Raw genomic sequence first — 17,057 nt, 5'->3', positions numbered from 1 at the left:
GATAATAGAATAGCCGGCAAGCAGGCAGGCAAGCAGTACAGGTAGCCGGTGATCTAGGTGAGGTGTTTAACGGAGGGAGAGGAGGTGCTTAAGACAGGGGGAGGGTCTCTCTCACTTGCACCCAGCAAAGTCCCCAGTAGATACGCACCTTGGCCAGGATGCCTTCCCGGTGGTTTTTCCGCAACATGTGCCTGAAGGCCAACTCCAGATTGTTCTGCAGACGCTCCACCTTGCTCTTCTCTTGCAACCAGGGACGATCTGCAAGGAAGGACAAAAACTTGGAAAGAGTCCATTGCGGCTGTTGGGAAAGCTGGCCGGCTTACAATTCGCCTGGGGTGAGCAGTGAACCGTCTGCAAGCGACACCTGGCCTCTTTTGAACATGCAGATCAACTGGCTGTTCAAAGCAAACATCAACATTTGTGGTGAGGAACCTCAGTCCTGGGGGCTGGATGAGGCCCTCCAGGGCTCTTTACCCGGCTCTCAGGACTCTCCCAGACCACCCCCACCACTGCATTTTCTCAGCGCCCCTCTCCATTGCGGATAAGTATAATCACTGGGTTGAGATCAAACCACTTGGTCTGACCTCTCTGTTATATTTAAGGGGGTGTGTGAGTTTTTTCGCTCTGCTGGAACTTTAGGGTCCCCACTCTTCCGTGGGGGGTTTCTCAGGGGTGCGCCAAGCCCTGGCGGCACCCTCAAGCCCTATTTTGCCGGGACCGTGTAATCATTTAATCGGACGACACGGAGCTCACCGCCATTAACCTCCTGCAGCAGACCAGAAGTGACCTCTCTGGTATATTTAAGGCAGCTACATAAGGCAGTATAGGTAGGATTGTAAGTAAACTACAACTCCCAGGATCCTTTGGGGGCAAAGTAGGGGGAAGAAAGTGCAAGTGTAGCAAAAAAGATTACAGCACAGACTTCTCCACCGGCATGATGGGAGCTGAGGTCAGGTGGCCCCTCCCAGCCACTAGGACCCCGCCCTCTGCCACCTCCAGCGACTTCCTCAAACACGGCGCAGGATGAATCGGCAGCCTCTTACTTGAGTTAATAAGCACCAGCGCTGTGAAGAGGGCCATTTCGTTCTCAGAGAAGTGCAGAGCACAGAGACTGTGAGCAAAGTCGAAGATGGAGTTGATCAACTCGTTGCATCCTGGAGGTGGAAGATGGGGAGACTTGGATCAGTGACAACAGCAAAAAGGTAATCAACCTATTTATTAGCGCGTTCATATCTCTATTTATTTATTTAGGTTCCAAAGCTTTAATAAAACAGAACTTTCTTCAAAACAGACTTACAACAATAGCGATACGTTCAAATAGTTGCACAAAATCATGTGCTTGTCCAAGAACAGGTACATCTTCTTAGAAATGTAAAATTACTCCAAACAGAACTGAAATCAAAGTTCTTTCTCTCCATGCAGCCTGCATCTCCACAGAGAGAAGCATCTGCACAAGGCGGCTTGAGAACAAAGACAACTCCCGCAAAATGGAGATTTGCAGCTGAATACCCCTCCCATGTAATCAAAGTTAAACACCACATGAGAGAGTAGCAGAGATACATTCTCAGTTAATTATCAGCCTGTTTGGTGCTCAGGGGACGCGGGTGGTGCTGTGGTCTAAACCACAGAGCCTAGGGCTTGCCGATCAGAAGGTCGGCGGTTCAAATCCCCGCGATGGGGTGAGCTCCCGTTGCTCGGCCCCAGCTCCTGCCAACCTAGCAGTTCGAAAGCACGTCAAAGTGCAAGTAGATAAATAGGTATGTGCGCTTCTCCATGCACAGGTACATCATCTTAGAAATGTAAAATTACTCCAAACAGAACTGAAATCAAAGTTCTTTCTCTCCATGCAGCCTGCATCTCCAGGAGAGAAGCATCAGCACAAGGCGGCTTGAGAACAAAGACAACTCCCGCAAAATGGAGATTTGCAACTGAATACCCCTCCCATGTAATCTAAGTTAAACACACATGAGAGAGTAGCAGAGATGCATTCTCAGTTAATTATTGGCCTGTTTGGTGCTCAGAGAACTTCACTCAGCTTTAATGGACATTTCCTTTTTTTAATTTTTTTTTTTGGGGGGGGGGCGTGTTCATATCTCACCTTTCCCTACCCGGAGCTCAAGGTAGCAAATACGTGGGTCTGTCCACCCCCTCATTAAATCCCCACAACAAATTTCCGAGGTAGGCCAAGCTGAGATCTCAAAGCACGGCTTGCTCCACCCTGGCAACTCCTCCTCCAAAGACTTATCCCCCTTTCCTCAACTTCTTTTGGATGGCACAACTATCGGCCTTGGGACCCATAGCGGGCTCATTCCGTTTTTTTAGTCTATCGTCCTGAGATGACGGTCGCCGTCATACCGAGGGATTTGAAGAGCTCTGGGCCGGCGTATTTCCCTTCAAAGAAGACCGTCCGGTTCTCGGAATTGAAGGCACGACACATCCTCACCAGAACTACTTCCATGGCACCTGGCGGGGCGGAAGCAAAACGAAAATAAAGACTTAAAAGGCAAGGATGAAGCAAAAATAGGAAGTTGCAGACTTTTCTCTTTGCCTCACCTTTGGAAGGAGGTGGGAATGTGGGGGGCAGCCAAGCTGGGCACCCCTTTTCAGGGTGGGTGGGGAGATAGTGGGGACTCCAACACCTCATTCCCAGGACTAGACAGGGAAGAGACCCCCCCAAAGCAAGTATCATCTAAAGGTGGCCCTAGTGGACACCCAGTTTTTCATTCCTCCAACCTCGTTCACCAGTTTGAGATTTAAAAAAATATCTTCACTGAAGCAGCTTCCCTAAGCTGTAAAAAAGCTGTTGCAGATTGTGATTCTTCCTGTAATCTTTCTAAATCTGCAATTTTAACATTTTCAATCTCTAATACCCTTTTTTGCAAACCTGCAACTTCTGTTTTAACCTCTCGGAGGTCTTTGCGCAAAATTCCAAAGTCTTTTTTAAATTCCTGGAGACAGTGCTCTGACCTCAATTGCAAGACTCTGCAAACCTTGCTTATTATCTTTCATAAATTCCAAAATTTGCTCTTGGAAAGTCTGATCTTTGGAGGCTTTTCTAGTCTGTAGTTTAAGATTTAAAAAAATATCTTCACAAAATCAGGTCAGCATATTAATGTTTGCCTTTCTCCTTGCCCAACATAATATGTTTTCAAGTAATTTAATACTACAATACACTGCACTGTATTATTTTTGCAAATATACCCATTTTTAATCCAAACTTTCCTCCCAATACACTGGGTTTGCACCCACCGCTTGTCGTCTTCAGAGGGGGCTCGTTGAAGGTGGTTCCAATCATTTCGGTGGGTCTACTCTTGAGTAAAACTGTGCTGTAGACCACCAATTTGCAGGGCATGCAGGTGTGTGTTGTTTAACTACACTGCAAAATTCAGAGAGCTGCGAATTTCCGAGAGCGGCTGTAAAAGTGCTATTTTCTTGGGAGTGAGCTGGGATGTCTCAGTCAGTACAGCAGGAGACTCTTAATCTTAGGGTTGCGGATTCGAATCCCAGGTTGGGAAAAAGATTCCCGCATTGCTCAGGGTTGGACTAGATGACCCATATTTTAAAAATGAATAAAAATGTATTAAAAAATAAAGATTCTCTTGGAAGGGGATTCCACAATCTGGGAGCAGCCACAGAAAAGGCTCTCTCTCCTGTGTCAGTCTGTGATATCGATGGGAACGAGAGATGAGGATTTTAAGCTCCTGGGCAGGTATGGATCAGGAGGTGCGACCTTGCAGTTAGCCTGGGCCAAAGCCACATGGACTCTCCTCTTTCCTTCTCAGCTGATTTGGCTCCATAAAATGTCCAGCAACTACAGAAGCCTAACTGCGACCCGCCCAAAGAAGCTCCGTTCCTCACCCGCTTTGAGGAGCACGATCTGGTCGTTTTGGCACAGGTCCATGAAGCTGTCCATGCGTTTGGCGAACTCCACCACGTACTGGATGGCCTCGGTGATCCGGCAGGCGCAGCGCTCCCACATCTCTTCCATGGACTGGAAGGAGAGAGAGAGAGAGAGAGATTGGGATGGGGGGGGGGAACCCACTATAGGGACAGGAACGAGCCAGCAGTAAATCACAGTGAGCAAGCAAAAGAGAGGGATTCATCCCAAGGCTCTCTGAGGCTGGAGCTGAGAGGCGACTTGCCTGCCTCCCTGGCCCATCTGGCAGGCTGAGTCACTGGTTCAGTCATTCAAGGCATACACAGAGCAAAGGATCACTCGTTACTCAACGGGAGCGGCTGAAATCAAAGGGAGCTTTCTCGCTCGCCCCAAACCGCCCCGTTCCGCACCGGCTTAGGCATTCCACCAAATGAAGCGCACGCCAGCAGAATGCTTACGCACGGTGGCGTTGGCAGCGAGGGAGAGGAATCGCGCCAAGTCTGGGGTGTTGCCATTAGTATATAAATAATAGCCCTTAAGGGCTTGGGACTAGTTCACCTGTGAGATCGCCTCGCCCCCCAATTTGCCCACTCGGCTGGTTCAATCTGCAGAACTGGCACAGTCACAGGAGCCTTGATTTAATTCTGCAAACCGCCCTGAGACACCCCCCCCCCAAGTATAGTGTGGTATATAAATTCAATAGAGCCACTTCCGAGCTGGGGAGGAGGTGGGGTTGCGGGCCCACCCCCTCCCTACGCACGCAGAGGCTGGCTCACAGCCCCCGCGAGAGTAGGGGAATCCTCGGGCGCGTCACCGCCCCGGCCAGCCAATCAACAGGCCGGGGAGGCGTGGCCTAACACATTTAAGGCTGGCGCGCCCGGGGACTGCCCTCTTTTCCCCATTCCAGCTGCTGCGGCTTCCCATCCCACCCTCCCTTAGGGTTAGCCAGCGTTGACCTTGCTATGGACTCCGGTTGGTCGCCACAAGGGGCCTGGTAGGAATTTTTCCGTTTGGCAAATATCCAGCCATTTGGTTTTTTCGCCTACCTTGTAGCAAACGTCACAACTTTCCCGGTATTGGCGGTTAGGCATTGGCAGGGGTAATTGTTATACAAATGAGGGGGGGGGAAGGAAGCGCCATACCTTCCCCCAAGGCGAAGGGTAGTCCGGTAGAGGACTCTGGGGGGCGTTGCCCTGTCCGAAGCCTATGGAGGTGTGGGCCTAAGGCACGCCCCCAAGCGGTGACACCTGGGGGGTCCTAGTTGGCGTACTTCAGCAGGAGTCCCCCGGCTGGTGGTTAACCCTTCCCGGTCTCCATGCCGGGTAGTCGATAGGAACCAATGCCTAAGGCCAATACCTCTCAATTCCTGTAATCAATAAAGTTGTGGCCCTTTACGCCCATTAACCTTAAATAATGTGTCCTGTGTCTTCATTTCACAAGGGGGGAGGGGACTTGCTGGCTGAGTTTATGTTGACAGAGACCACATCCTGACAGAGACCACATCTCATCCACAATGAGATTTTCGTAAGCCGTCAGGGCTTATTAATCTATTGATAAATTGTTAATCATAACAGTTTGCGAATTCCATCTCTTCTCAGCTGCAATTGCGATCTCAGGTGTCCATTTTTTTCTGCGCAATGCTGGATCATTTGCTTTATCTATTTCCTCGTGTTCTACCTAAGAGCGCTGAATTGAATTTTGGCCAGTAGTGGAGACGATTAGAGGTAGGCGATCGCTTTCAGTCCTAATATTGACGTTGAATTTTTTAATTGATTCGAAAGCCTCCCTGTTAGTGAGACAGTAGTCTACTGTGCTGGCTCCATTTATATTTATGAATGTGTACTCGCCTTCTCTGTCTCCGAGGAGGACTCCATTAACAATGATAAGGTTAAGACTTATTTGTAAAAAAGCTAGGCAGAAGCCAGAATGTCTATGAGGGGGTGGGTTTAGAAAGAGGGCACTATTTTCTTTTAGATCTCTTAATATTGGGAATTTTATTTCCAGGCTATCATCATTTGAGCCTATTCTGGCATTCATATCTCCTATTATGTAAAATGGCGATCTGGGGTACTTAGTTTGTAGGGAGTAAATGAAACTGTAGGGACGCGAGTGGCGCTCTGGGTTAAACCACAGAGCCTAGGGCTTGCCAATCAGAAGGTTGGCAGTTCGAATCCCCGTGACGGTGTGAGCTCCCGTTGCTCGGTCCCTGCTCCTGCCCACCTAGCAGTTTGAAAGCACGTCAAAGTGCAAGTAGATAAATAGGTACCACTCTGGCGGGAAGGTAAACGGCGTTTCCGTGTGCTGCTCTGGTTCGCCAGAAGCGGCTTAGTCATGCTGGCCACATGACCCGGAAGCTGTCTGCGGACAAAGCCGGCTCCCTCGGCCTATAGAGTGAGAAGAGCGTGCAACCCCAGAGTCATCCGCGACTGGACCTAATGGTCAGGGGTACCTTTACCATTAAAGGAAACTGTGGAATTTACGCCATGTGCTCTCGATCTGTGTTTGCACTGGATATGGTGGGATATAAGTTGAAACAAGAATGATACTCTTGGATTCCAGATGCAAAGTGATCCCCAGCGCTAGCTGCTCGAAAACTGAGTGCTCAGTAGTAGAAGAAGAAGAGTTTGGTTTTGATATCCCGCTTTATCACTACCCGAAGGAGTCTCAAAGCGGCTAACATTCTCCTTTCCCTTCCTTCAAACACTCTGTGGGGTGAGTGGGGCTGAGAGACTTCAAAGAAGTGTGACTGGCCCAAGGTCACCCAGCAGCTGCAGGTGGAGGAGCAGAGACACGAACCCGGTTCACCAGATTACGAGTCCACCACTCTTAACCACACCACCACACCAGTGACGCCAATTGAGTGGAAACCAGAGTTACTAGGCGCCCCCCCTCGGTCGTCTCCTTCCACCGTAATAAAGATTGATTGATAAATTCAATAAATAATAATAATAAGGCAGCTTACAGACAATACCCCACACGGTAAAGAGGCGGAGCCTTTCGGCACTGAGGAGAGCGCCCCCTCACCTTTTTCTGGTAGCTCCCCACTTCCTCCCGGGTGAAGGTCTCCCACCTCAGCAGCTGGAGGTCTTCCAGGCGAAGCTGGCACGTCTCTCGGTAGGACTTGACGACGTTCTGTGTGAGGTGCTCTGGGGAACGGCGGGGAAGAGGCGGACAGGTCAGGGTTTGCGCGGACTCACCTAGCTACTCCCCCTCCTCCTCTGGCTCCTCCCCCTGCCCCACTGGAAAAGAGGGGAAGTGGCGGGTGTCTCTGTGTGTGCCTTCGACCCAAATCACAGCCTGCGCATTCCCCGTTCTTCCATCCGGGCTTTGCAGGACTGGGGCCTTCCTGAGTTTGGCCTGGAGAGGCAAGGCACGGCCGCACAGGTGAGGCCGCTTGGTAACTGGTGGAAAGAGCTGGGAAGGGATATAAGGCCAGCATTTCCCTTCGGCTCTTTGCCACAGCAACACGCTTCCTGCCTTGTTGTGTTTGGTTCCTTGACTCCTTGCTCCTCGGACCCTTGACTCGTCACTCCTTGCTTCTCAATCCTCGGACCCCTGACTTCGTGACTCCTTGCTTCTCAATCCTCGGACCCCTGACTTCTTGACTCCCTGCTTCTTGACCCTCGGACCCTTGACTTCGTGACTCCTTGCTTCTTGATCCTCAGACCCTCAGACCCTCGGCTTCTTGACTCCCGGCTCTCTGACCCTCGGACTCCTGGCTTCTGGATCCCTGTCCCTGCTCCCACCCCGCCATCTTGCCCCTCGGTCCTGACGTCCCCTGCCAGGACTTCGATCGCCCCGTGAACCGGACCGTGACACCATGGCGTTGGAGAAAGGGACCTTGTTGCAGAACCAGCCTTTGACCTGCCTGGCCATCACAACCCCATACTGCTTCACCCCTCGGTGCCGTGGCTCAAAAGTGCTGAGCTAGAAAAGTCCACCCTCTTCCTTCCACTCACCGATCTCCGTCAGGGACGAGTTTGGGGACTCCAAGAGGCTGGTGAAGCTGGGGGCGGTGTAGAAGTCGAGGCTCTCCCCCTCGCCGCACGCCGGCCGCTTGGCCCCGTGGGCGTCCGGGTGCGAGAGCTCCGGCGATGCCTGCGTCCCCAGGGCGTAATAGACGCTGCCCCGGCTCTCCATCTTGATGCGCTCAGGGCTGTACTCCTTGGTGAAGGGGGCGCGCAGGTCCTCTCCCAGAATGCTCTGGGCCTTGGCAAGTCCGTTGGAGTAAGCCAAGGCGGCCGTCTCGTCCGGGCACTGGCTGAGGCGCGCCTGGCCGTTCAGGAGGGCGGTGGTGGAGCAAGCCGAGGCCTCTAGGAGGTCCGGCGGGGGAGCCAACTTCAACTGCCCGTTGGCGACACCCAGAGAGTAAGACGAAGCCTCTCCGTCCTGCTGCTGCTGCTGCTGCAGCTGCTTCTGGACTTCAGCGTGGAGGCTGTCCCGCTGCTTCTTCGACATCCGGCCAAATTTGACGGCTGGGGAGGGAAAATGAGATTTGTTACGCATTGGTCGGATGTTCCTGCCTGAACCAGGCAGAGGGCCTTCTTGGTGGTGGCACCCGCCCTACGGAATGCCCTCCCAGCAGATGTCAAGGGGATAAACAACTACAGTGGAGGCTCGGGTTGCAAACGTGATCTGTGCGGGATGCACGTTCGCAACCTGCAGCGTTCGCAACCCGCAACATCGTGTCTGCACACGCGTGGGTTGCGATTCGGCGCTTCTGCGCATGCATGACCCCCCAAACCCAGAAGTAACCCATTCTGGAACTTCCGGGTTTTGGCAGGTCCGTAACCTGAAAAAAACATAACCTGAAGCGTCTGTAACCCGAGGTATGACTGTATCTGACTTAGAACACGTCGGAAGGCAGCCCTTTTTAGGGAAGTTTTTAATGTTTGATGTTTTATCGTGTTTTTAATATTCTGTTGGGAGCTGCCCAGAGTGGCTGGGTATGAATATTTATTATTATTATTACAGTGGTACCTCGGGTTACAGACGCTTCAGATTACAGACTCCACTAACCCAGAAATAGTGCTTCAGGTTAAGAACTTTGCTTCAGAATAAGAACAGAAATCGTGCTCCGGCGGCGCGGCAGCAGCAGGAGGCCCCATTAGCTAAAGTGGTGCTTCAGGTTAAGAACAGTTTCAGGTTAAGAACGGACCTCCAGAACGAATTAAGTACTTAACCCGAGGTACCACATTATTATTATTATTACTGACATGATTAAGGCCACATTCACACTAGTCAGTAAGACTTGATTTAAATCTTTTTTTTCCTTTTTTTTTTTTACAGAAAGACTCATTCTTGCTGGTACAATCTCATATTTTTACAACCAGATGCAGGTTTCATTTTTGAATAATAAATTTCCAGAGTAGTTGTTACAGTTACATCAAAAACACTCATTTGGTTATACAATTAGAAACACATTGACAGATAATCATGAAATTATTGTGAGGTTCAATAAGTTCACTGTTTATATTTGGACAACTTTTCTGCTGTACTTTATTGGAAGGAGAAAAATAATCATTTCCTTAATAAAAATTTAAGCAATTTATTTAACTAAAGTAGTAACATTATAGCATATATATCTATTTTTGTTAACCGATGTGGTTAAACGGTTTGTTTGTTTTTAAACACCTTAGACTGAGTTTTAGCACACATGAAAAACTTAAAACAAATCCTTATTTCCCGATGAGTAGCCTTTGGAAATAGAAAACTATCCTTGGAAAGATTTTTCCTCCAAAAGCATTTTATTTTAAAAATTCGATTTAAATAAAAATAAAAATCCGATTAATTTTTTTTAAAAATAATTGATTTTTATCCACCCTGCCACCAACCCGTCTCTTACCGTCCCGAGACATGCCGAGGCTGAGACATTTCTGCAGGCGGCAGTGCTGGCACCGGTTTCGGCTGGTGCGGTCGATTTGGCAGTTCTGCTGTCGGGTGCAAGAATAGGTCACATTCCCTTGCTGGCTCCGCCGGAAGAAACCCTGAGAGCAGAAGGCCGAGAAAGAGAGAGAGAGAGAGTTGGACCCCCTCAGAATACGGGCATCATCCGCGCTACCCATCTAAAGCACTATCACCCCACTTTAAACCATCGCGGCTTCCTCCAAAGCAGCCATTCTCAACCTGTGGGTCCCCAGGTGTTGTTGAACTACAACTCCCATCACCCCTAGCTAGCAAGGCCAGAGCTCAGGGATGATGGGAGTTGTAGTCCAACAACATCTGGGGGGGATCCACAGGTTGAGAACTGCTGCTCCAAAGAATCTCGGAAACTGCACTTTGTTATGGATCAGGGCTGGATTTAGGTTTGATGAGACCCTGAGCTACTGAAGGTAATGGGGCCCTTTATAGGTCCAGCTGTCCTTAAAAAGGTAAAGGTAAAGGGACCCCTGACCATTAGGTCCAGTCGTGGCCGACTCTGGGGTTGCAGCGCTCATCTCGCTTTCTTGGCAGAGGGAGCCGGCGTACAGCTTCCGGGTCATGTGGCCGGCATGACTAAGCCGCTTCTGGCGAACCAGAGCAGCGCATGGAAACGCCGTTTACCTTCCCGCTGGAGCAGTACCTATTTATCTACTTGCACTTTGACGTGCTTTTGAACTGCTAGGTTGGCGGTTGGCAGGAGGCAGGACCGAGCAACGGGAGCTCACCCCGTCGCGGGGATTCGAAGCGTCGACCTTCTGACTGGCAAGTCCTAGGCTCCGTGGTTTAACCCACAGCGCCACCCACGTCCCTTCAGCTGTCCTTAGGCAATATCAAATTGTCACTGGTTTTTTGTTGTTGAATATATGCTATATGCTAATTTATGGACCTAATAAGTATCTCAAGCTATTTGCACATGTGGCCATGCAACCAGTCCATGCAGAATATAGGCACCCGATATATAGAAAGGAGCAAAGCATTGATATTTTAGGGAGCAGGCTAGGCCCATGACTTACATCCTAGGAGCCTACACAACACAAAACACTGTTGCTGCATGTAGGTTTTATTTTATTTGTTCTTTATCTTATATTTTGGAAATGTACATCCAGTTGTTTTTTCCCTTTAAATTTTTTTGCCCCCCCCCCCAGAGAGTGGGGCCCTAAACTATAGCTTATTTAGCTTATACGTAAATCTGGCACTGTTAAAAATGCTGAGAGATGTTTTCTTCCCAGAACGACAATCCCCAGAGTTCCTCTGGGAAAAGGGATCGATTGTTAAACCACCCTGGGAAAACTGCTGCTCCCTGAAAGAGGAACTCCTAACAACACTAACTGCTAACACTAACAAATAGAATTAAGAATATTGTATTGAACGTAACATTCCATAATACATAACACTATTCCCCCCCCCTTTATAGCAGTCATGGTTTTCTTTCCTAACCTACAACCAAAACAACATCCACAATTAAATCCACGTTTCAGTTTTCGTAATTTGCCCAAAGCTCCTATTTTTACTTAAGAAGACCAAAAATGTTTTATATGGAGCTGGAATGGATCTACCAGAATCCTAGTTTATTTATAAAATCAGATGTTTTGGGGCCACAACTCCCACTGAATTGTTGTAGTTTGGCCTTTGCAGGATAACACCCTTAGCTGATCTGGGTTTCTATGGCACTGGTGAGTGCCATGGAACCCATAACCATAGCTGTCAACTTACAGATTTGAAAATAAGGGACCAGCAGCCTCGAAAATGAGGGATCAGCAGCCAAAATAAGGGATTTTCCCAGCACAGGTATGTTCAACTTCTGAGCCCCTCCGAGCCAAAGGCAGAAAGCCCAGCCAGCAGCCAAACGAAGCCTCAAGCGGTGGTTCCCACAGCGCAGCAACCCGGCAAAGGGGATGCAGCAAGGAAAACCACCGTCACCTCTCCGCTGGGAAGCGCTGAGCAAAGGCGAGTCCCCAGGCAACGCGGCCGATTTGATTGGCACAAGGCATGCAAGCTCCACCCCCCAGTCGTTCTTAGACTCCTTATTGGGTGAGCAACGCAGCCAAGCAACACAGTTGGAGCCTCCCTCCTCCCTGGCCGGCAGGGAGGGAGGGAGAGGAGCTGCTTCCTTTGAAACCCGGGAAATTTAAGGGACATCATCATAAAGGGACAGCAGCGGGAAACGGCGCTGGGATAAGGGACTTTCCCACCAAATAAGGGACGGTTGACAGCTATGCCCATAGCAGGTTGTGGCTGCCTCTTCTGACTCACTTTGCACCCTTCGCAAGTGATGACGCCGTAGTGGATCCCGGAGGACTTGTCTCCGCAGATCTTGCAGGGGATCACCTCGATCTGGGCTGTAGTAAGGGAGGAGGGAGAAACAAAGAAGGCAAAATCTGGTTAAAATAAGAAGCAAAGAAGGCAAAATCTGGTTTAAATAAAGAACTTCCATTTTAGGCTTGCGTTCATTAGGAGCTCGCAGAAATTAGGGTTGCTTTTGTTCTTGCAACTGATTTGTTAATCGCTTTCCAAACCAGCACCTCAAGCCGATTCTCTCTCTCTCTCTCTCACACACACACACACACACGAGGTAAGCGAGAACAGTTTTAAAAACACAAAAGCAACATATAGGTTTAAAAGAAGACTAAAACTCTAACAAGTTGCAAAGACCCATTTGTGCAGCTGGGAAACCCTGTTGGAACAAAAAACGTCTTCAGTAATTTCTTATGCCTCTTGCCAGGGACGCTGTTCCACAGAACAGGGACGGCCACCCTAAAAGCCCTGCTCTGGGTTCCTGTGTAGGGGGATTGTGAGATCTTTGAAGCTTGCGGGAAAGGCTCTCTAATGGACTGAAGCGATCTACTAGGTGTATATGGCACGTGGGTGGCGCTGTGGCCCAACACCCCAGTGAGTGACATTATGGGGCTTGTCAGGAAAGAGTTATTCTTCTGTTGTTTTCCAGACTGTTTAGGAAAGATAGGTACATTTTGCTTCCTTTTGGCAAAAAGCACCCGCTGCAATACAGACCTTGGTCCACTAGGGGGCACCCTTGTACTACATTCTTCCTCGCTGGCTTTCAGAACACCACCCCGCAAGAGAGCCTCTGAGCATATGAGAAGTGTCCGACTCTTTCGGCTTTCAAAATCCTTACCAGCTCACATGTTTTCGGTAGGGGTTTGAGGTGGTAAGGGAAAGGACTTCCTGCTCATACTTTCTAGGAATCAAACGAAACCTCCCCACCTTTCACAGGGACCTGAGTTCGAATCCTGCCTGAACCAGTCACCACGGAGAAGTCACTACCTCTCAGTTTTGCAGGAAAGTGGGGCTAGGTCCCTGGAGTTGCTGTTAGGACCAATGAAATAGCTCAGTGCTTTTGCAAACTGGAAAGGATGGCGCGAAGACAGATTTTTAGCAGGGCCCTTAGTCTGGGGCTGCCTGCCTGCCTTACGTAAGTTACACAATGCCACTGCCTCGATATTTCCCAAAAAATCCCCTACACAGGTTTGGGGCAGTGCTAAAAGGATCTGTATTGTGTGTGAGAATATAAATGGAATACACCCCAATATCTCCAAATCTCACCCCCTGGGAACCAAGATTTTGGTTCCTCTCTTGTTGCTTTCATGCCGGCGACCAAAAACCCGCCATTTTTAGTTGTGAATTTCTTCCCCTCAACCCCTTTTGGGTTGATTTGGTCTTTCGCTTGCAATTGAGGTGGTTCTCCCTTTGCTACCATGCTAACAGTCGCCGCAGGACTCCTGGGTCCTTTCCCAAGTCTCTCAACTGCAGAACCTTCTTTTTCAAAGCCACCGCGCATCCCCGGGAACACGAGCTGCGAGCCGCAAATCATCGTCGACAACAGTGCCCTAAGGCGCGTGCAGAGACCATTTCCCTGCTGACCCCGCTGAATAACTGCAGCTCAGCTGTGGCGAGCGATGGCAGGGGGAGCAAAGAGGCAGCTGCTTTGAGGCAGAACGACTCCCTCGCTTCTCGCACCAGAAATGTTTAACCACCCTGGGGTGGCACCGCGGAGAACCCACCGTGCGGAGGCAGGGATGTCGGCACAACAAGCCACATGAAAGGGGAGAGGGCTGCATCAAACCTCTGCAGGTGGCTGTGGGAAGGGGAGACGGAAGACCCCCGAGACGTGAAACAGAAGGACAAGAAAATCTATTTTCCCACCCTTTGTCACGGCATTTTATACGACGTTAAGAAGAGCTTGGCTGCTGGATCAGACCCCAAAGACCCATCTGGTCCAGCATCCGGCACTCTTTCACACGACCCCTTGCCCATGTGCAGAGAGGCGACTTGCACCCGTGTCCACAGTAATGTGCACACAAGCCTTGCCTCTCAGCTCAAGCGTGTGGGTAGAAATTAGATCTGGAGTGGGTGTATTTTGCTGCAGGGTTAGGTCGTACGAGCTGCACCTCATCTCAATCCTACTCAAACAGATCCACTGATAATAATAATAATAATAATAATAATAATAATAATAATAATAATAATAATTTATACCCCGCCTATCTGGCTGGGTTTCCCCAGCCACTCTGGGCGGCTTCCAACAGAACACTAAAATATAATAACCTATTAAACATTAAAAGCTTCCCTAAACAAGGCTGCCTTCTGATGTCTTCTAAAAGTTTGGTCCTTATTTTTCTCTTTGACATCTGGTGGGAGGGCATTCCACAGAGCGGGCGCCACCACCGAGAAGGCCCTCTGCCTGTTTCACTGTAGCTTGGCTTCTTGCAGGGAGGGAACCGCCAGAAGGCTCTAGCAGCTGGACCTCAGAGTCTGGGCAGAAAGATGGGGTGGAGATGCTCCTTCAGGGACACTGGGCCAAGGCCATTTAGGGCTTTAAAGGTCAGCACCAACACTTTGAATTGTGCTCAGAAACGTACGGGGAGCCAGTGTAGGTCTTTCAAGACCGGTGTTATGTGGTCTCGGCAGCCGCACCCAGTCCCCAGTCTAGCTGCCGCATTCTGGATTAATTGCAGTTTCCGGGTCACCCTCAAAGGTAGCCCCACATAGAGCGCATTGCAGTAGTCCAAGCGAGAGATAATCAGAGCATGCACCACGTGGCACACGCTCATTAATTTCAACGGGTCTACACTGAGTAGGGAGTTATACTGCTGGCTACAAACCTAAGTCGTTTGCGCCTGACTCAAGTTGCCATCCCCTGGAAGTCTAGTTTAAAAAATAATAATGAAGTCAATCTGGAAAAGTTTACATCTGTCCATTCCTGCCTTAGTCCATCTTGCAGCGCCGTTGCAAGGAGACCCTCAGGGCACTCTCTCTGCTTTGTGAGAGTCTCTGGGTCTTTACAGGCAGGGAAAGCGACACTGTTTTTTTGCATTGCATCACCTGCAGCTACCTAAGTGTAATGTCATATTAATAATAGAAAGGGGAGGAAAATTAAACCACGGAGGCCAGTGGTTTCTTCCCTGAACCACAAGAAGCCGCATGAGTCAGCCCCTAAATTAGTCAGCCCGTCCACCTTTAAGATTCTGCCAGTAAAGAACAACTCTCACTTTTATACAGAGATTGATGCCAGTAAATCCGCCCTCCTGACGCAAGGTCAACAGAGCTTTGGGTGCACACGATTGGGTCGATTGCAAAATGAAGAGGAGAGCAAAAACACAAACCAAATAAGCAAAAAATAATAATCATATATGTATCTGTATTTTATATACGTGCTGATGCGGTTCGGAAACGGGGAGTTGATTCCCGTCTAGGCTCCGCGTCACAGCTTCCATTGCCTCATCGGAAATGGCGCTTGCATCAGCAGAAAAAGGAATGAAGGCAGACCCTGTTCGCTCCGGGCGAGGAGCTGTGCTAAAAATCCGCTCTTTCGAGACAAACAGAGCCCCCTCCCCAATTCTCCGTTGTCCTTCAGGGGAAGAGATTCGGTTCTGTTTGCAGCGAAAAGCAATCTTCACTTCAGCTGTGTTCGCAGCATACATTTAAAGCACTATAATACCATTTTAAATGATCATGGCTCCCTCCCCAAAGGATTCTGGGAGCTGTGGTTTGTTAACGGTGCTGAGAGCTGTTAGGTGGTGCCTCAATTTATCCCACAGAGCTAAAATTCCCCAAGAGGGACTGATTGTTAAACTACTCTGAGAATTGCAGTTTTGTGGGGCTGTCCTAACTACGTCCGGCACCCTTAACAAATTTAAGAATTCTGGGGGCAGCCATGGCTGTTTAAAACGGTATAACAGGGCTTTAAAAGCATGGGGTGAATGTGGCTCTAATCTGCACTTTTAGAGAAGTATCCTTTGAAATTTGCACTGCTCTGAATTTTGCAATCTAATTCTCCAGTCCAGTTGTGTGCACAAAAATACTATACTAGTGTAAAGTGTGCATTGAAATGCATGCTTTTCAGTGAAAATAACAGGCTTAAAATGCGCCAGGGAAACTGTTTTGCAAAGAAATGTGTGCATTAAAAAAACTGCATATGGAAATGTGTGCAACAAGAGACATTTTGGACCGAAATGTCGATGAATTTTCATGAGGAATTTAAAAATACATATCGCAAATTGATGAGGAAACACAGAGGACTGAACTCAAACTGAAAGAATGAGAAACCAAAGTGGGCACATTCGCCCATCCCTAGTTGCCACCATCTTGAACGTAATGCCAGTGGGAATTGAAGAGCAGGGTGGAGAGAAAACGACAAACAGATTTTTTGGGGTGCCAAATGGTGTTACAGAAATGAGAAAGGATGACAAATGTCGCTGGGTTGGACTCCAGGCTCAGAAACTACAGGAAAACTCCCTGCCCTCTTGTGAAACTGCTGACTATCAAGAACGCAAGGCAAATTGTAGGGCCTGCCTGACAGAAGATGGCAAGCCCAGGCTGCGTTACTATAGCAACCGGACAGGGCCCGACACCATCTTGCCTTCGTTTTTCAAGAACACCACACTAGGGCGCCTTTGAAAAGGCCCTACCCCGAACAGAAAACATGGGCTCCCTTGGGCATGAGTGAATTGTGTATGTGTCAGGTGTCATCTGAACCGACAAACACAACAAGTACACAATCTGGGCATCACATGGAGTCACAGTAGGGTTCTTTGTTCGTGTGGCATCTGCCCAATGTGTTCACGCACTCTCATGCATCAGGAAAAGCAAAGCATAGGAACGAACAATGCAACCTATGAGGGCACTGAGATCATTCTCTATTTTTTTTTGGCCACATTTCTTATCCCTTTCCATTTTTGAATCCATGACCTGAGGGGTGGAGTTCATGGCCTGATGCAACAAAGTGTGCAGGATGCATAGC

At 49.2% G+C, this 17,057-nt stretch overlaps 1 protein-coding gene across 5 annotated transcripts in view; it reads right to left on the bottom strand.

Annotated features, from left to right (window-relative positions):
• The window catches only part of RORC (RAR related orphan receptor C), a 90,017-nt gene that overhangs the window by 2,089 nt on the left and 70,871 nt on the right, over window positions 1–17,057 (bottom strand). For 4 of the 5 annotated variants that reach the window (XM_082202250.1, XM_082202252.1, XM_082202253.1 and 1 more), the window contains 8 exons: window positions 12,053–12,138; window positions 9,723–9,864; window positions 7,837–8,352; window positions 6,902–7,023; window positions 3,859–3,991; window positions 2,356–2,463; window positions 1,044–1,154; window positions 149–258 (listed from right to left, as the gene is read on the bottom strand). In XM_082202250.1, coding sequence (XP_082058376.1) covers window positions 149–258; window positions 1,044–1,154; window positions 2,356–2,463; window positions 3,859–3,991; window positions 6,902–7,023; window positions 7,837–8,352; window positions 9,723–9,864; window positions 12,053–12,138 — 1,328 coding nt within the window. Of the gene's footprint in view, window positions 1–148; window positions 259–1,043; window positions 1,155–2,355; window positions 2,464–3,858; window positions 3,992–6,901; window positions 7,024–7,836; window positions 8,353–9,722; window positions 9,865–12,052; window positions 12,139–13,818; window positions 13,871–17,057 lie in introns of those variants that run through there. The other variant, XM_082202251.1, reaches the window with a different exon arrangement.

The sequence above is a fragment of the Podarcis vaucheri genome, assembly GCF_965113315.1.
Source record: "Podarcis vaucheri genome assembly, chromosome: 16".
Classification (NCBI taxonomy): Eukaryota; Metazoa; Chordata; class Lepidosauria; order Squamata; family Lacertidae; genus Podarcis; species Podarcis vaucheri.
This window is presented reverse-complemented; position numbering and strand designations above follow the sequence as displayed.